The sequence below is a fragment of the Myxine glutinosa genome, chromosome 6 (assembly GCF_964187855.1).
Source record: "Myxine glutinosa chromosome 6, kmMyxGlut1.1, whole genome shotgun sequence".
NCBI lineage: Eukaryota > Metazoa > Chordata > Myxini > Myxiniformes > Myxinidae > Myxine > Myxine glutinosa.
This window is the reverse complement of record NC_136266.1, coordinates 162611224-162631685: the sequence shown is the minus strand read 5'-3', so window position 1 is coordinate 162631685 and position 20462 is coordinate 162611224. Positions and strand designations below refer to the sequence as shown.

The 20462-nt window shown below is 45.0% G+C and overlaps 2 protein-coding genes across 3 annotated transcripts in view; one reads left to right on the top strand and one right to left on the bottom strand.

The window, feature by feature from the left end:
- Positions 1–20462, top strand: part of LOC144892693 (protein FAM200C-like) — a 1175895-nt gene that overhangs the window by 225317 nt on the left and 930116 nt on the right. The gene's annotated exons all lie outside the window — the stretch shown is intronic.
- The window catches only part of LOC137428956 (uncharacterized), a 107521-nt gene that overhangs the window by 22676 nt on the left and 64383 nt on the right, over positions 1–20462 (bottom strand). For both annotated transcript variants that reach the window (XM_078780829.1, XM_078780830.1), the window contains one exon: positions 5251–5398. In XM_078780829.1, the coding sequence (XP_078636955.1) occupies positions 5251–5398 (148 nt within the window). The remainder of the gene's footprint in view (positions 1–5250; positions 5399–20462) is intronic.

The following is a 20462-nucleotide window of genomic DNA, read 5'->3' as shown; positions in this document are numbered from 1 at the left end:
TGGCTAAAAAAATGAAGTTAATCGTGGCATACACCCTCTTTCTCAAAGAATGATGAAGACATTCTCCCGTGTAACTTGGAGATGAATGCTTACCTTCACCAAGGAAATTTATGTGACCATTTGCCTGGATCACACTGCAACATATGAAAGAAAGGCGATCACTTACTCTTGTTCGAAGGCTTCGAACATTCACCACATCAGAAGTTGCAGGACAACGACATTTTACCTGCAACCTCTGTGAAATGCGGGGACATATGTTATTACTTCACCAACGTCCGGGGAACCAGCATGGAGCTGCAAAAAACGGCTGTGCCCTTGTCACAACAGCTGTGCATGATTCTGCTGGTTGCTCCTGGTATGGACCATGAATGACCTGAACACCATGGTCCCAACATCATTGTGGATGCATCCGGCATCCCTGTTCCACATCTTGCTGGCCAATCAACATTACACCAACACTTGCTGCCCACTCATAATGAGGGAGGAGGCAAGTCGACTACAACTGGGCGAAGGCCTTGTTCAAGGAATCATTATGGTTCACAGCAAGAGTGGCAAGAATGCTACATGGAGAGCAGGGTCAGTCTATGACTCCGCACCGTTACCACAACAGCGAAATCCTACACGAAGTAGTGCAGGTGTTTATAAAGACAGAAGAAAATGTTTCATACCCGAATTCAAACACAAGTGATCAGCCCTTCCTTTCAAACAAAGAATCAACATTTGTTTGGAGGGAAACGTTTTTGCCAGATGTTGCAGATGCTTTAAAAACTTGAAAATGGTGAAGCAAAATTGTTGTATCTTGGTGATGGTGAAGTGTTGTTTTACAAAGATATTTGTGATGCAAATGAAATAGATTGAATTAACAATATGGAAGGAGTCAATAACCAACGAAATGTTTTGTGATCAGATTCTTGCAGGATGACGGTGTATGCCTAAGGAAATTGTATTGATGTTTACTTGTAGTGATTGATTGTTTACTTATATTGATGTTTAGATTAATGGTTAATATAAACAAAAACAAAAAGATGAGGGAATTGTGGAAGTGTAACTCAGTGTAACTCATTGGTTGGAACTGGTAACGAACCAAGGTACGAGCAGGTGGTCGTAAGAATGTCAGGAATGCATCTCGCCCTGTCGAAGCTGGGAGTCCTGTTGTGTAGCTTTAGCACGACCCCGGGCTAACACACATTCCCAAGCCCGTACTATTGTCTTTCATCGGGATGCAAAGAGGATGAAGCAAATTCCCAGCAGGGAGGGGAGCGAGCTGGTGCCAGTGAGGCGACCGAGTAATGTTTGCGGAGAACGGATTAGAAGCAGCGGAGAAGGGATTACGATTTCAGCGCACAGAGGATTAACTGAAGTTTGCCGATATAAACAGAAGAGACTTTGAGTCAAGGCAGCACTCATCCTCAGAAGCCCTGCCCGACGGAATGAACGCGTACCACGAGTTCGGCGCTGCAGCCACGAAAGAGGGACTATGCGGATAGAGTTACCTGGTCCATTGAGTTAAATGGTATTATTTGGTATTGGAATGAAGTGAACAACCAGTTAATAAAGTTGTGATCTTTTGTAAACCTGTGACATCATTGGAGTCTTGAGTCTCACACCACTTCCCCGACACAGCTATTGTACAGCGCTCCTTTCCTATGCCATCTCCAGGCATTGCAAAACGTCATTGCCGGGCACCGAAGGGGGCTCGGCAGTGACCCACGCTGAAAAGGAGTACTCAGTTTTCACTCTGGTTGTTTTTTTCTTGCTTTCTTTCTTGTTTGTTTTCTTGTTTGTTTGTCCGGACGATATCTCAGCCATCCTTTGAGCTAGGAAGCTGAAATTTCGGCACAATAGTGAGCAAGTCCTTTGTCCAAAACGGTATTTTTTTTTTGATTAATCAATAAATTGAGGAGTTATTTAATTATTAGCGATTAATTAAGTACTTATTTACACCTCTAAGTACTTATTACAAAAATGGCCTCTAAAGGTGGTTTTTTTAATTAAGTACTTATTTAATTAATTAAATTTCCTTTCTCTTCTGACCATTAACTCAGGCACCTTTTGAGTTAGGAAGCTGATATTTGGACATGCCAATGACCAGGTGATTTGGCTGCAAAGGATATTTTTGATTTATTAATTAATCAATTAATCGATTAATTATTTAATTATTCGATTAATGCCAAAAAATTTTTTTTTTTTTAAGTTACAGATTCTGATGAAATAGTGGTAGTTTATGTGTTCTCTGACCAAATTGATTAATAATTTAATTTTTTTATGATTTTTATTTTTTTTTTTACATTATTAATCATTTATTTATTTTCTTTCTCATTTGGCCAATATCTCAGGCACCTTTTGAGCTGGGAAGCTAATATTTGGACATGAGTGACCAAGTGATGTGGCTATCAAGGATATTTTTGATTTATTGATTAATCATTTCATCTATTAATTATTAATTGATTAATCGATTAATTATTTATTGAGTAATCAATTAATTATTTAATTTTTTATAAATGACTTATTTAATTAAATTTCTAAAAGATACATCTTCGGATGAAGCACTAGTGGTTTAGTTATGCGATTAGCCAATTGATTATGAAAATATTTTGTGATAATCTTTTATTGATTTTAATTATACAATTAATCAATCAATTAGTGTACACCTCTCCCTCCCAATGCAGCCTCAATGAGCTGCACTGCGGTATTGCCGGGCGCAGGAGGCGCCCCGGCAATGCCGCGCTGCAGCATATTTAATTATTTGGCATGGGGCGGTGTACTTTGAATGTATGTGTACTTGTTTGATCTTCATTTCAACAATATTATTCAACATTTCAAATATATTATCCTGAAAAGCGCTATATAAAATAAATGCATTATTATTATTTTTATAATATTGATAGATAAAGGTGATATAATATAACAAACATCATGAAACATTTACATTTTGTAGTCCATTGTATGATTTAAATAAACATAACCAAACTAAATGTCTGAGGTTTGAATAAGACAGGTTCCTCCAAGATCCTCTCTAACGATGTTCTAATCATTTGCACCTGAGCTGGTGCACCTGATTCTAATTTTAGGTATTTGAAGTAGTGATAAATGTAGGGGTGTACTTACTTTTTCCACATGCGAAATTTGCATTTATGTTCATTTAAATTATACAATGGACTACAAAATGTAAATGTTTCATGATATTTGTTATATTATATCACCTTTATCTATCAATATTATTGAAATGAAGATCAAATAGCTGTGTGTTGAAATATGTTGAAAAAGTCAAAACTTTACATGGGGTGTACTTACTTTTTCACGTGACTGTGTATTTAGTGTTTAGAATATATAGAAGATAATGTTAAAAAAAAAACAAGGCCATTTCACTTACATTTTCGGATTCAGTGTTCAATTCTATATAAGTGAGTGTATTTTGAGGCATGTATGTGTGACTTTAAATAAAATTGTAAGCCATGAAAAACGTTCGTTTCATTCCTTAGGGATACAACATGTAAAACTGGCCCAAACGTGAAAACAAAACTCGCTCATTTTAAGTCGCACAAGCTTAGGCGACCACTCATTCTTCTGGGAAGAATCCTGTGCACACGCTTGTCACACTTATAAGTCACCTAAGTCTTTATAAGTTCATCAAATACTGACACCGCGATTGACATTCGCTGAGGTAAATGTTGATATCTCTTCTGAGGTAAAAAAAAGAAAGAAAAAAAAAGAAGAAGATTTTAAAGCATTATATGTATCAAACGATACATTTTATGAAACGGGGAAACCTAGTACACACTTTGGTGGTTTTAAAATGACAGAATATGTCTTTATTAGAAAAAAAAAATGAACATTGGAGACGACGCTGCTAAAAAAAATACACCGCTCTAACGCATAACCACGAGTTTAAACTACATTTACAACAAATATGAAAATTATTTTCATATCACAATGTTAAATATAGAATATATAGAAGATAATGTTAAAAAGAAATGAGCCCTATCTTCCAATGGTAAAAAAATCCTTCAAAAAATTCCTGGATCCGGAATAATATCCTGAGCTTCACCAAAAACTAATCAATTCATCCTTATCCCAAGGGCAATCATCCCATCAACTTTCATCCAAATCCGTTCAGAACTTTTCCAGATATCTTGTTCACAAACACACACACACACACACACACACATACGGATGGACACGATCGAATGCATTACTCCCTGGCGGGAGTAAGAATTAATCGTCCACAGTCGAAGACTTCTTCTTCACGCAATAACAACTTCCAGCTTCCAGACCATACATCCAATCATCTTCAAATTTTGCAGACTTGTTACTCTTCATGACTTCTACTGCAGTATGAAGTTTCACGTCGATCAATGAAGTGGTTCAAGAGATATAAATGTTTTTACTATTTGCGTTTAATTAACGATGTCTGCCAAACCACGTGACCTATCGCAAATTCCAAAAGTATATTTTAGTAGACTGATATGCTGAACAGATCTGTGAAGTTTCCCCTCGATTGGATCACAAATGAAGGAGGAGCTAGGTTTTAAATGTTTGTGCTTAAAAACGTCATAACTCTGAAACCATGTGATGCATGACGTCATGCTCGCTGACTTTTTTGTTCGTCATGGGTATGTGATTCTGCCTGCAAAGTTTGGCCTCGATCTGTTCAGGCGTTTTGGAGAAAATTGGATTTTAATGTTTTTCACTCAAAACAATATGGCGGCCGAACCACGTGACCTGTGACGTCATAATTACCATTAAAATATTCTCCAGACCGAGTCCCTCCTATGGTGAAAATTTGCTCTCAATCGGTCCAATTATTGTAGAGAAAATGGTTTTTAAAGGAAAACAGGAAAAAAAATTCCCCAAAAAATTTCCTGGATCCGGAATAATATCCTGAGCTTCACCAAAAACTAATCAATTTTTCCTTAACCCAAGGGCAATCATCCCACCAACTTTCATCCAAATCCGTTCAGAACTTTTCCAGATATCTTGTTCACAAACACACACACACACGGACACGAGCAAATGCATTACTCCCTCGCGGGAGTAATGATACTATCCGGATCTAGTTTGGGCTCTTCACCAAAATTAAGTCACTTCTTCCTTGTCACACACCCAATCTGTTCACCAAGATTCGTACAATTACATTCATAACCATAACTTTTTTGAGATATCCTGCTCACAGACCAACGGGCAGACAAACATGGATGAATAAATAACCTTCGTCCACCTTCGGTGGCAGAGGTAACAATTGATCCTCACCTGCAGCAGCATGGATATGATAAACGTCTCATCTTGAATAAAATGAGGGCAGTCAGCAGGAGCAGGAATAGGAGTGATCCAAGTGCAATTCCCAGATACATGATCAGTTCCTGTTTGTCAAGCCTTTCTTTTGAGGTACTCTTTCCGTCTAAAATATATCAAATATTAATGAATAATTAAAATGTTGTTTCCTAATAATTACTTTATAAAACACACACAGCTAGAAAAATTAGCTTTCACTCTCAAATTATATGAACTTTTTTTTGTCAATGTCTCCAAGATTCCAAAATTACAACATAATTTACTGAATTTCACACATCGAAGATGATTGTTCATTTTGGATGAGCAGACATTAAAGTGGGGCAAGTTTCCTCACTCCCCACCTCCCCCATTGTAATCATGTTTCTGGCTCCTTTACAGTGAATCGTTATCATCCCAGCTTCAACTTAAAGTACTTATTAACTAGTAATGGGGACCTTACAGGGTGGATGTGTGCCAGGCAAGTCTTGTGAGTCAGGACCCCTTGCAGAAAGTGCTGGTGATGAACAAGGGTTTATGGCCATCATTTCATTTAAGAGGTGCCAGATGTATGCACTCCCTCATAGCTCAAAATATATGGAATATATTTTGGGAGGTTTGGGACTTTAAAGATAGAAGCTGGAAAATTTGCAGCCTTTGTAGAGCATGATGAAAGGAAACTTGTTAGCTATAGGACCATCGCTGATTTCCACTAAACAGCATTAGCAGCCATTTTCCAAGATGGCTACCAACGAGTTGTACCATATTGTGATTGCGCTCATGGTGCATACGATTGCGCTCATCAATAAATTGGTCTATTGGGGCCCAAGATGGCTTGAATTGCTTGTACAGATCTGAGGAATCTGGTTAAGTAATAAGAAATGTAATATCTAGTAAATACATCCATTCGTAAGGGAAAGAGTTCCAAAAATGAGCAAGAATCACCGCACAATACACTACGTTTCATAAACATTTTGGTCTGGACATTTACAGGTTATTTTTCGAGAGCATTACAAAGCTCTCTAAAAGTGCTCTGATGTCTCTGGAATGAAATGATATAAAACATTATCAAATAAAATGTTTCCATATGAACCTTTACACTAATTAACTAATCCTATCCACTTCATCAATGAAAAGTCAAAAAAAGTCACAGAATGTAATAAAGACGGGACCATTTATATAAACTGTTTCAATAAGTGGCATTGTGCATACCTCGGCCAGGCAGAACAGTTTACGTTTTGTATCCCACTCATAGCCTGGATCTCAACCAACCAAAATTGAATTGGCTCGTTCTTTTCACCTAACCAACTCACCCACCTCGTTTCGTCCGAATCCGTCCACAACTTTTTCACATATCATGCGATATATCATTTTTGGCCCCATCTCTCAATGGTGAAGAATTACTTTAAAAACTGCAGTAGCTGGATCCGGATCCAGATTGTCACCAAAATCAAATCATTTCGTCCTTGTCACGCGGACGCGCCCAACCTGTCCACCAAATTTCATCCGAATCCTTCCACAAATTTTTGAGATATCCTGTTCAAGGACAAACAGACAGACAGGGGTGAAAACATAACCTATGCCCATCTTTGGTGGCAGAGGTAACTAGATGGTATTCATGGAATACTTATCCTGGGCAGTCAAATTGTTGTGAGCAAACTCTTCTGTTTTTGAACTTTTTTTTTTGTTTGATCCAATATGGCTGCCAGACCACGTGAGCGATGACATCATAAATTTATGTTCTCTCACATAATTGTTGCATAGATCACGCCCAATACATTTCAAACTGATCAGACTAAGCGTTGTCCCTGTCGAATTATGACGTCCTAATTATGGCACTAATGACGTCATCGTTAACAACACCTATTCCCCATATAGATTTCTTTACAATGAGCCACGTTTCAATTTTTTCCATGCAGCAGTTTTGGAGAAATAGAGGTGCAACATTTTTCGATTTTCCAAGATGGCGCCTGTATCACGTGACCTATGACGTCATGATTAGCATTAAAATATTCTAAATGAGGAGGCACTCCGATGGTGAAAATTTCGTGCCCATCAGACCAACAGTTGCTGAGAAAAAAAATTGACAATGATCGGATACGTGTTGTACTTGTTGAATTATGACGTCATAACGAACGCACTGATGACATCATCATTAACATATCTTATTCCCCAAGGGCAGTACTTGACAATGAGCCATGTTTAAATTTTTTCCATGGAGTGGTTTCGGAGATATAGAGGTGCAACTTTTTTCGATTTTTTCCAAGATGTCGTTTGTACCACATGAACTATGACGTTATAACTGTCATTAAAAAAATTCTACAGGAGGTGCTCCTATGGTGAAAATTTCGTGTCCATCGGTCTAACAGTTGCAGAGGCATTCTTGTTTTATTCATACTGATGAGATCAAGCGTTGTACTTGTCGAATTATGACATCATAATTAAGGCACCAATGACATCACCATCAACATATCTTATTCACCATGGTGAGTACTTGACAATGAGCCATGTTTCAATTTTTTCCATTGAGTGGTTTGGGAGATGTTTGGGATTTGGGAGAGGTGCAACCTTTTTCCAAGATGGCGTCCGTATCACGTGACCGGTGACGTCATAATTATGAATACACAAATTCCACAGGCGGAGGCGCTTCTATGGTAAAATTTTGTGTCAATCAGACCAACGGTTGCCGAGAAAATGATTTTTTTAAATGCAGACGGGTACGGCACACGTACGCACCTGAATGCTTAACCCTGCTTTTCGCTTCACGAGCACAGGGTAATGAGGGACCAGGGCATTTAGCCAAATGTTTTTTTTTACTATTTACTTCATTTTGAAGACAGAATATCCCTCAGCTTACATAATATTCATATTTGTATTCATCTGTTCTGCCCAAAGGCAGGTCCAGCACTGCCAAAGCTTTTTCTTCGCAAGGGTTATGCTGGGTTGTTTGCCGTTGCCTTCGCAGAATTTACCTGATTATACACCAGTAAAAAGTCCGTCAAAAATGACGGGTTGGAACAGTTTATTCGACGGTACAACCTCGAGAGCGTGCCAAAGTCTGAAGCCTCGGCCTAGTGTCAGGTGTGCTTGTATTGTAGCGGTTACCGCTGGATGCACACAATCGCCTTGCACCGGCCAGAACACGGCCAGACGCGCCTCTCCCGGGCATGCCCGGACTCACTGTTCCCGGGCACGCCCGAACCTCCCGGGCACGCCCGGTCTCGTCTTTCCCGGGCATGCCCGCTCTCGCCTTTCCAGGGCTCGCCCAGAGCGTCCGGGCATGCCCGCTATCGCCTTTTCAGGGCTCGCCCAGAGCGTCCAGGCATGCCCGCTATCGCCTTTCCAGGGCTCGCCCAGAGCGTCCGGGCATGCCCGCTATCGCCTTTCCAGGGCTCGTCCAGAGCATCCGGGCATTCCCGCTCTCGCCTTTTCAGGGCTCGCCCAGAGCGTCCAGGCATGCCCGCTATCGCCTTTCCAGGGCTCGCCCAGAGCGTCCGGGCATGCCCGCTCTCGCCTTTCCAGTGCTCGTCCAGAGCGCCCGGGCACGCCCAGCCTCGACTTGCCAGGCCGCAGCCAAACACGCCCGGGCAGGTCCAGACTCGCCTTTCCAAGGCTCGCCCTTGACACCCGGGCATGCCCGGTATAGCTTTTGCCGGGCAAACTTCCCGACATAAATGTGTATATATATTGCTGCCCGATAAATGGGCTTGTCAGAATACCTGAGCTGTTTTGTTTCAATAAAGCAACTCGGACGAATTCCGTCTTTGGTCGCGTCAATTCTTTCGACTCGCGTTGGAGCGCAGTTCCTTCAGTATCTTCTTTATTTATTAGACATGCTACGGATGTAAATGAACACTTGTTTTACTACGAATTTAACCTACCTGCGCCTTGTATTTATTGTTATTAAAAAAACGCTTCTGTACACCGCCCTTGAGGCTCAGTTTGCAAGCCACCGTCTACATTTCCAATAGAAAAGACATAATTACTCTTTCATGGAAAATGTTTTTCAAGTTTGTTTTATACTCAAAACTAGACTGCAGTGAACACACATTCGTGTTTAAAGATCAGCCTTTAAAACCTACCCTTATGAATTGGGAAAGACAAATACACAAACTGACATTGTGTTATATATATATATGTGTGTACAGACTTGGCATTTAATATGGAATTTTTTTTTTTCTTGACGGGTTTACTTTCTTAACTCAGTATGTCAATCTGGTGAGTTTCTTTTACACTTTGGTGATTTATTTGTTAAAAGAAGCATGTCACTGATTGTCTGTCGCAGCAAGAAGTCAACAACTGGATTATATCACAGGTGGCGTGGCAAAATGTACGGACAGGTGCATTTGACGATTGGCTTCACAGTCGGGTATACAAGGGTTGTTGCGTTCTGTATTTGTGGAAAAGAACTGCTGCACGTCTCCAAAAGTTATTGCCGCTTCCTCTGGAGATGGTCCGTCAACTCGACAATGCTGTTTGTCATGGAGTGGTGGCTTTACGAAATTACGGCATGAAAGAGCGTGCTATTGCTCGGCAGTATGGCATCACTCAAGGTCAGGTGTCAAATATCCTGAAACGAACTGCTCAGCGGGGTGTCCCTACTCCAATACCGAGGCCAGGACGTCCCCGCAGAACCACAAGGAGGGATGATCGCCAGCTGCACCGGTTAGTCCGCAATGGCCGTACCAAGTCAGCTAATCGGCTTAGGGCTGAGTGGCAGCAACTGACAAATGTGCCTGTATCGAGAAGGCGAGTGAACCAACGACTGGTTCAAGCAGGCTATCGTGCCAGGCGTCCCCTGAGAAAGCCATGCCTGACCAGACAACACAGCCAGCGCCTATTGCTGTGGGCCAGAGAGCACCGTCAATGGCAGCCAGGACACTGGAATCATGTGATCTTCAGTGACGAGTCTAGATTTCTCGTCTATTGTCAAGATGGCCGCGTCCGAGTGCGCAGACAAGTGCATGAAGCCTACAACGAAGATTGTATAGTGCCAAGAGTCCAAGCTGGAGGTGGTGGGGTGACCGTTTGGGCTGCTTTTCATGCAGGGGGCAAAACTGACCTGGTTGTCCTGAATGGAAACCTGAACCAGTTCAAGTACAGGGCCATTCTGGAAGAAACATTGCTTCCATTTGCTCATGCAGCCTTTCGAGGAAACTTCGTCTTCCAAGATGACAATGCACGGCCTCATCGTGCTCGCATGATCCAACACTTTCTTGCTGACCGTGGTGTAGAGCATATGGAGTGGCCTGCCATGTCCCCAGATATGAATCCGATAGAGAACTTGTGGGCAGAATTAACGCGTCAAATCGACCACTTGGACCAGCAGCCGACCTCTGTGCATGAATTGCAGCAGGCTATTGTCACTGCATGGCAAGCGATTCCTGTCTAAACCTTGGCACATCTCGTGAACAGCATGCCTCGACATGTACGTGCTCTCCTGAATGCTCGTGGGGGTTACACGAAGTACTGAACTGTAATTTTACTGTCCGTAATCCCAGTCGTAATTTAACTTTTGTTTTTGTTAAAAAAAAATTGGCTAATGTGAAAAATAAAGAGATACTTCTGGAAAACGTACAGAAGTTTAACACAGCATTGTCCGTGAATTGAGTTCGATATCAGTTTACATCACTTTCAAGGATCAATTTATTTGCTTCGAAATGTCAAATGTGGTTTTTGTTTCTTTTAAAGGTCACATTAACAAAATCTAGAATAATTTCAACATAATTCCAATGAACTTTTGGTTCAAAGACATCTTGAAAAGTAAGTTCACCCCCACCAAAAAAATATTCCATCTTAAATGCCAAGTCTGTATATATATATTTTGTATACTGAATCGAGGCTCGTGAAAGAGCTAACATTTATTTCACAAACAAATCAACCAGACAAACAAGATATATAAAAAGAGGGAGCGGAGGACAAGATGGGGAGAGAAAGGGGAAGCACACAAACATAACATTTGAGAGCAGGGAGATGTGTGGGGGGGAGGAGGCGTGGGAAGGGGAGGGGGTGGGAGAAGTATAAAACACAAGGACACCAAGGACTTCCAGGACAGAAGTTGGTATTTCAAAAAGTGGATTTGGGGTGAAATTAGCGGGGGTAGAAAAGATAAAGGTTTTGGATGGGGGAAGATAAGAGATGGTGGTGAACAGCTGTTTTAAAGACCTGGAGGGTGGAGTGGGATTAAAGAGAGTGAGGGAGTTTGTTCCAGAGGCGGGAGAAAAGAGGAATGAAGGAGTGAAGGTGAGCGGAGAGTCTTGATTTTGGCAGTTTAACCATAAGAGGTGTAGTGAAATCGTATTATGCTGAACCCAGGTGATGCTCGCTGCTCGCTGACACCGCTAGGGGGGGGCGCGGCTATAAGACCCGAAACGGCCGCTGCTCTAGGCGTCTTCTCCTGTGAGATGTTACATTGACTAGTAGACTCGTTAACGGTACATACCGCATGGAATATTATGCTTGCTTTCATTGAATGATATTGTGGATTAACCTATGTGAAGCCAAACCTTATTTCTATTGCATCCCTGTATTTGCAGAGTGATGTCAAAGGTCTTAATGGAATTAAACCAACAGATGGACTAAAGTTGTGACTTGAATTGATTTCCACAACACTTAATTCCATTAAAATCTACTGACATGGCGGGGAACAAGATGCTGGTGGTTTCGCAATTCTGCGCCGACCCGCAAGCCCCGGATGCTGGTTTGCAACTGACTCACTGGTTGAAAACTTTGGAGAATCAGTTCGCTGACCAGGACACCGTGCCGACCGCTGCCACGAAGCTAGCAGCGCTCCAGTCCAAAGTCGACTACAAGGTGTACAACAGTATTGCGCGATGTGCGACATACGACCTCGCTGTTGCGGAGCTCAAGCGATTGTACATAAAGCAAAAGAGCGTGATATATGCTCGACATTTGCTGCGATCGCAACGCCAGCAACCAAACGAGCCGATGGATCACTATGCCCAGGAGCTCCGGCAACTCCTGCTAGACAGCACCCAGGAGCCACGGACTCACGAGCAGATTCAAGATGACCTTCTCCTAGACGCCTTCGTCTCCGGGGTCTCCTCTCAGGACCTCAGGCTCAAGCTCTTGGAGAAGACAGACCTGACCTTCACGGCGGCTCTAGAACAAGGGAAAATATATACCGAAGCGCGGCTGCAGTCGAACGACTATGATCGCACGCGCCTCTTGGCGGGGACCTCGCTACACGCACGACCGGAGAGTGCTACCGCCGACGAACCAGGAGCGGACCCGCTCACGGAACTCCAGGTTGCCCCGTGGAGGATCCGGGGATCCTGACGGCTGCCGCTACGGTCAGACCCAAGGCCTCACGCGGAGCCGCATGCTACTTCTGTGGGGGTCAACGACACCACCGGACAGTGTGTCCGGCTCGGGACGCGATATGCCATTTGTGCTCGCAGAAGGGGCACTATGCAAAAGTGTGTCGGAAAACCGCACGCGGTTCGCGGCCGCGCGCGACCTTGAATGGGCTAATTGCGGAGCCTACGGGCCGAGCACGGAACACGGCGCCTTACCCGGCTTTGCTGAGCGGTGTCCCTCCTCGCGGGCCCCTGGTCGCCCAATCGACCTTGGCGAGAGACACCGAGCAGCCACAACAGTCTCATCCTAAATCGGACACAGAACGTGCGTCCTTGACTGGACTCCGCGCAACGCGAGGGCCTTTGGAGCCTCGCCCAACCCCGGCGGTACATACGCGCTACATCTCTCGAGAGCGTACGGCGTCCTCTGGCGGTGACACGCGTTTGGTACAGACTACAGAGGCCCATACTTGTCAAACGGCGATTTTGGATGGCAAGACTACGGAATGCATGGGGAGGCTCTCTGACAGCTTTAACGAATGCCCCATGAACAACGAATACTCCGGCAACGACCGCAACACTGCAGATTGCATGGGAACGCTCCCTGACAACTTATACGAAACTCCACGGGCACCCTCTGACGCCAGGAAAACGGCGGCTGGCAAAGGACCCACCCGCGTGGCGCGGCCGCCTCACTCAGGAGGTTCGGTCCCACTCCCAGCAGGCTCGACCGGCCTGGCTCAAGCCGTTATTCCCCTCATGGTCGAGGGCCATTGTGTGCATGCCTTGGTGGATACAGGGTCTACGGATAGTTTTATCGATCAGCGACTAGTGCACAGGCATGGTTGGCAGGTCTTGGGGACTACGAGACGGATCTTCATGGCTTCCCAGGGCCTTCGGCTCAGCACGAAGGGGGAATGTCGATTGAAACTCGTGATAAAGGGACGGGTTTTCCCAGATGTACACCTCATGGTTTTACCTGCTTTATTTGCTGACATTCTGTTAGGACACGATTTCCTTAAGCAACATGGACGACTGGAAATGGAGTTTGGTGGGCCAGACACGCTCGCTGTTGGTGGGACTGACACGCTTGCTGTGTGTGCCCTAGCAAAAATGGAAATTCAGCCACTTTCGCTGTTCCCCAATTTAACCTCCGACTGTACACCTGTAGCGGTAAAATCACGGCGCTACTCTCGAGCGGACATGCAATTCATTGCGGGAGAGATGGCTCAGCTCTTGAAAGACGGCATCATAGAACCCAGCCGGTCGCCATGGCGGGCTCAGGTCTTAGTGGTGCGGAGCGAAGCACACGGCAGATGCATGGTAATCGACTATTCCCAAACGATTAACCGTTTTTCACAGCTGGATGCCTACCCCCTTCCGGGGATGGACGCGCTGGTGCGACAGGTTGCCCAATACTCGGTCTACAGCACTCTCGATCTCCGTAGTGCGTATCATCAGATCCCTATCTCGAGGGCAGATCGTATCTATACCGCTTTTGAGTCAGGGCAACGGTTGTACCAGTTTACTCGATTGCCTTTTGGGGTAACGAACGGGGTCACCTGTTTCCAGAGGGCCATGGATGACCTCATTGCGAGGGAGAAGTTGACCGATGTTTTCGTCTATTTAGACAATCTTACGGTTTGTGGGTATGACCAAGGGCACCACGATACTAATCTGAAGCGCTTCCTCGAGGTCGCGCAGAGGTATCGCTTAACCATGAACGAGGCTAAGTGTCAATACTCCCTACGCAAGATAGATCTTCTGGGGTACACCGTGACCCATGGCTCTGTCGCTCCGGATAAGGAGCGTCTGCGACCTCTGCTCGACATGGCCCCTCCCAGCGATCGGGCGTCCCTGAAGCGCGCTCTCGGGCTATTCGCCCATTACTCTAAGTGGGTCCAAAATTTCTCTGCGAAACTTCGCCCCCTTGTGACCTGCGACACATTCCCTTTGCGTCCGTCCGCGTTAGCGGCCTTTGGAGGCCTTAAGGCCGACATCGCCAGTGCCGCTGTGGCAACGATCGACGAGAGCGGATCTTTCGTCCTAGAAAGTGATGCCTCGGATCATGCCATAGCGGCGACCCTCTCCCAAGGAGGGCGCCCGGTGGCTTTCTTTTCACGGACTCTTACCTCCATTGAGCGGCGACATTCGTCTGTCGAAAAGGAAGCGTACGCGATCGTCGAGTCGATTCGGCGGTGGCGCCCGTACTTACTCGGGTGGTGCTTCCAAATCATCACGGACCAACAAAGTGTTGCGTTCATGTACGACACCTTACACGCCCAGCGCATTAAGAATGAGAAAATCACTCGCTGGTGTATAGAGCTTGCCGACTTCTGCTACACTATTAAATACCGCCCGGGGAAGGATAACCAGGTCGCCGACGCCTTATCGAGGCCGGTTACGTGCGCGGGTATCGTCACTCTGGAGGGCCTACGCATTTTGCACGCAACTGCCGGGCATCCGGGCGTGACGCGTTTCGCTCATTTTGTGCGTAGTGGTAATCTGCCGTACTCGATTGACGATATCCGCCGTATCTGTCGCGACTGCGCTATATGCGCAGAAATCAAACCACGTTTCTATAACCCTCCCATGGGGACACTGGTTAGGGCTACGAGGCCGTGGGAAAGATTGGCGATGGATTTCAAGGGCCCGTTGCCGGTGTCGAGTAACTCTCGCTATCTGCTCACTATCATCGACGAGTACTCGCGATTTCCTTTTGCTTATACACGTGTGGATATGACGGCTGCCACGGTAATGCGATGCCTGCAAAATTTGTTCTCTATGTTTGGGTACCCGGCCTACGTGCATACAGATCGGGGTGCGGTCTTTTTGTCTCAGGAAGTGCGAGACTACTTGCTCCAAAATAACGTCACTTCTAGTTATACCACGCCGTACAGACCCCAAGCGAATGGGCAGATCGAACGCTTCAACGGGATTATATGGAGGGCCGTCATGCTCAATCTCCGGACCCTCGGCCGGGGCCTCGATAAATGGGCTTTGTCGCTACCTGCGGCGCTGAACTCGATTAGGGCTCTCCTATGTACGGCCACCAACCAGACTCCCCACGAGTGACTTTTCCACCACCCGAGGAGCTCGGGGTGTATCCGGTCTTTACCCAGTTGGCTCGCTGAGCCCGGGCCGGCCTATCTCAAACGGGCGGTCCGCACGAGCAAGTACGACCCCTTAGTGGACAAAGTGCAGGTGCTCCAGGCTAATCCCGAGCATGCACGTGTGATGACGGCAGATGGGCGTGAGTCCACTGTCTCCATACGCCATTTTGCCCCATGCGGGGTCACCGACCCTTATAAGGAATCGGACGAGCCAATCTATGAGACTATGGACTCTTCCGACACTTCCGTCACTGAACGTCTGCCGACCCTCCCTTCGCCACAACCGCCCTTGCCTGACGGCTTGGTGGTACCCCCTTCATCACCTGACTCTGGCAGCTACTCCGACGCCGGGGTCTCTGGGTTACGTGGTGCCATACCCGGGGAATTTCAGACACGTGCTGGCAGGGAAATTCGCTGCCCGGACCGGTACGGTTGGGCCGACTGATACCATATTCCGCACCCTGTTAATGCTGACGCCTCGCTCGCTTCTAGCCGCACGGCAGTGTAATTCTAACGGTGGGGAGAATGTAGTGAAATCGTATTATGCTGAACCCAGGTGATGCTCGCTGCTCGCTGACACCGCTAGGGGGGCGCGGCTATAAGACCCGAAACGGCCGCTGCTCTAGGCGTCTTCTCCTGTGACATGTTACATTGACTAGTAGACTCGTTAACGGTACGTACCGCATAGAATATTACGCTTGCTTTCATTGAATGATATTGTGGATTGACCTATGTGAAACCAAACCTTATTTCTATTGCATCCCTGTATTTGCAGAATGATGTCAAAGGTCTTAATGGAATTAAACCAACAGATGGACTAAAGTTGTGACTTGAATTGATTTCCACAACAAGAGGGTTGCAGGCAGATCTTGTGCGACCTGTAGGAATATTTGGGGGACAGAGCCCAGAGAGAGCTGGGAGGGGGGCAAGGCCAGAGAGGAGTCAGTAGAAGACAGAAAGACCACCAACCTGTCTGCGGTGAGTGAGTGAAAGGCCCTTGGAGTTAGCTTCATCGCGGGAGATTCCAATGATTCTGAACGCTTTGGTTTCAACAGCGTGAAGACGAGCTAGGTGTGAGGCAGGAGCACCAGCCCAAAGGGGAGAGCAGTATTCCATTGAGCTGTGGATGAAAGCATTGTATGTAGTGAGGAGCTCAGGTGTGCCAAGGAAGGACTTCGCACAACGGAGGATGCCCAGTCGGCGACTGGCTTTGGAGGCCAGATTTGAAATGTGGTTTTCCCAGGAAAGATCATGGCAGATAGTGAGACCTAAAAGCTTGGGTGACAGAACTTCTTGGAGAGGATTATTCAGAAAGTGGATGGGAGGGTTGTCCAGTCGGTCTTTTCAGAGAGACATCGTAAGAGTGTGAGATTTGTCAGGATTGAAAGACATGTTCCACTTGTTTGCCCAGTCTGTGATTTTGTCCAGGTCTGCAGAGAGTGAGGAGGCTGCAGATTGCCGATCTGAGGGATGAGGAATGGAGCGACAGAGAGTAGAGTCATCAGCAAAGAGATAGAGAGGATTTTCAAGTCCTCCCCCCTTCACATGCCTCCCCCCCTTCACATGCCTCCCCCCCTTCACATGCCTCCCCCCAAAGCCCTCTCCCTCCCACAGATCTCTCGATGTCTCCATGTCTCTCGGTCCCTGCTCTCAAATGTTGTGTTTGTGTCCTTCCCCCTCTCTCCCCATCTTGTCTACCGCTCCCGATGTTATTTGTTTTATGTGTCTGTTTGTCTTTCTGTCTGTTTGTCTTTCTGTGTGATTAATGTTCGCTCTTTCACGAGCCTCGATCTTGTATACAAAAAAAAAAAAAAAAAAAAAAAAAGTCAGAGAGATCATTGATGAAGACCAGAAAAAGCACAGGGCCAAGAACACTGCTTTGGGGAACTCCAGCCTGAACAGGAAGAGGAGATGAGAGAAACCTATTCAGGGCCACATGTTGACTACGACTAGAGAGGAAGTCCGCCAGCCATGCGTGGAGATTTCCATGGATACCAAAGGAGGAGAGTTTGGTGAGGATAGCGGGGTCCCAGACCGTATCGAAGGCACGTGATATGTCAAGGGAGACAGCTCTAATTTCCTGTTTGGCATTGAGGACCTCCATCCATTGTTGAGAAAGCAGAAGCAGCATGTCCAGAGTAGAGTGACCAGGTCTGAAACTAAATTGATGATCAAAGATCAAGCCATTGGAGAAGAGGAAAGATTTCATATCTGAAGCAATGATGGATTCCATGACTTTGCTGATAATTGGGAGAAGGCTGATTGGTCTGTAGTTGCTAGGATCTGTTTTTGCACCTTTTTTGTGCAAAGCGGTGATGTTGGCTGATTTCCAAGCAGATGGAAGATGACCTTGAGCAAAGGAGTGGGTGAAGAGAACAGAGAGAGGGAGTGAAAGAGTGGAAGAACAGGATTTTAGGACCCGTGGGCTGATGCCGTCAGGTCCAGTTGCAGAATCAGAGTCGAGGATTGACAGAAACTTTTCCACCTTGTCAGGAGGAAAGGACACAGAGTCCAGGAGCAGCTGGGTACGACTGGGTATGGTGGGTACAGAGAGGGATGGGTTTGGGACACAAGATTTAGAGGCAAACACAGAGTTGAGGCATTCAGCTTTTTCACGTGCGGAGTCAGCCTTGTAGCCGTTTGAGGTGAGGGAGAGGATGGAGGGGGAACAAACACCAGAAACAGATTTGACCAGACGCCGCGAGGATTTGGAAGAGGGAGACAGATAAGAGGGTTCGGTCTTGAGAACGGAGAGATATTGTTTCCTGGCTCTCCTGAGGGTGCACACACACTTGTTTCGGGCTTTGTGAAAGGAGCAGATAATATATGGCAGACAATATTAATGTTATTACGGACCAGTATATAAATCCAATTGTAAGGTTACATTTGCTGTGAAGTTTCCGGACTCTCGATAAAGGTAGTATCATCATCATCATCATCATCATCAACGACGACGACGACAACAACAACGACGACAACAACAATGACGACAACAACAACGACGACAACAATGACGACAACAACAACCAGTTTGGAATGGAAGTGACGAGGGAAGAACAAGGATAAAGCAGAGCAAAAGGGCTTAAAGCCATGTTTCTGTGAGGAACTTCTCTCCAGCATATACGGTTTGTGTCCAGTGTTGTATACCATTCAAATCCGACATCTGTAGAAAAGGAGATTGAGGATCTACCGTATGCAAACCCTTGAAGGTTTATTGACTCATAGATTCCTTTACTATGGTGGCTCATCCTTAACTCACGGTGCATTGGCCTGCAGAGAAGATTCAGCTTTTCTTCTTATCTTCTACCTTTTGAGGTATTCTTCACCGCTGAACTCCCTCAACTATTTGTTGGACCTGTCTGTCGGACATTGTACATCACTTGTTACTCGGCGACAATATAATCGCTGCTCCTTGTAATACTTTGTGGGTGCCATTTTGGTGATTTACACGCCACTTTGACAATGTAATCAGTGAGTTGACCACTACGTACTCTCGGAGCTTATCGTCCCTCAAACCTCTCCTGTCCTTTAACCAAATCGTCCTTTTCAGCTTGGAGATCCCGACTTCATCAACTGTGGTTCAACTATAACAACTGAATCTGGTTCTCTTGTATACTTCAGTGATCCATCTTCTGAGGTCGCATTGAACGTGACTGACGAGCTGTGTCGGCTTCACCATTTTGTGTGCATCCTCTGGACTTTGACCATTCCACCAGAGCTCACCGCCAATGAAGTTGAGTACTTCACGAAGTTGAGCGCTTCACGAAGTTGAGCGCTTCAAGAAGTTGAGCGCTTCACGAAGTTGAGCGCTTCATGAAGTTGAGCGCTTCATTAAGTTGAGTGTTTCTTCACTGCTTCATGAAGCTGAGTTGCCAAGTCCAGAGTCGTGAGTGATTGTATAGTTGTATTGCTGTATCTGACGATCGTACTTGTTTAATTTGGGATTCTTACTGATAATCATACTTTAATTTGGGATTGATACATTGAATAAATATTATTGTGCTGACAATAGACAACTGGGTTTATTAAATATTTAATGGAATGTTACCCTTCTGTCTTTAGTACTTTACTATTAAAACACCACTAAAAGGTATTACAGTGTCTTTATTTATTTTCTGCCATGATAGCCTCCAGGTTACCTGTGCACTCACTGCGGAGCCCTGAGGTCAACACGTAACAAGAATTGGGGGCTCATCCAGGATATGAACCTGGGACCTCTCACACCACAGAGTAATATTTGTATTCAAAGTTCAAAGCGAGTGAGTAGTTTAAACTAGTTCAAAGCGAGTAATATTTGTTATATATGTATTTATTATACGGACAATATCTTGGTACACTGTAATATTTGTATTGATATGCATCAGCCATGAAGATGAAGCCAATTTAAGTGCTTGGTATCATTGTATAATTGTGCACATGAAAACATTAGATTCAGGAAAAAAACACGATATCACTTTGATCTTATCCTATCACTTGTTACAAACATTATTTGTCCGAGTTACATGATTGTAATAACATTGCCATTTAAACCATATTTTTGTTATAATATTTTTACTTCTGGTTGGGGTTGTTGCTCCTATGAAAACGTCATGATAAGCTCTTTATACATGTTGACACGTTGTTTGGCCAAGAAGGAAACACATCTTGGGAGGTGGGATATTATTAGTATTAATATTGTTTTGTAATAACATTAATATTATGCTATTATCATTAGTTTTGTTATAAGAAGTGTCTTGGAAAAACGCCACGATAAAGCTAACTT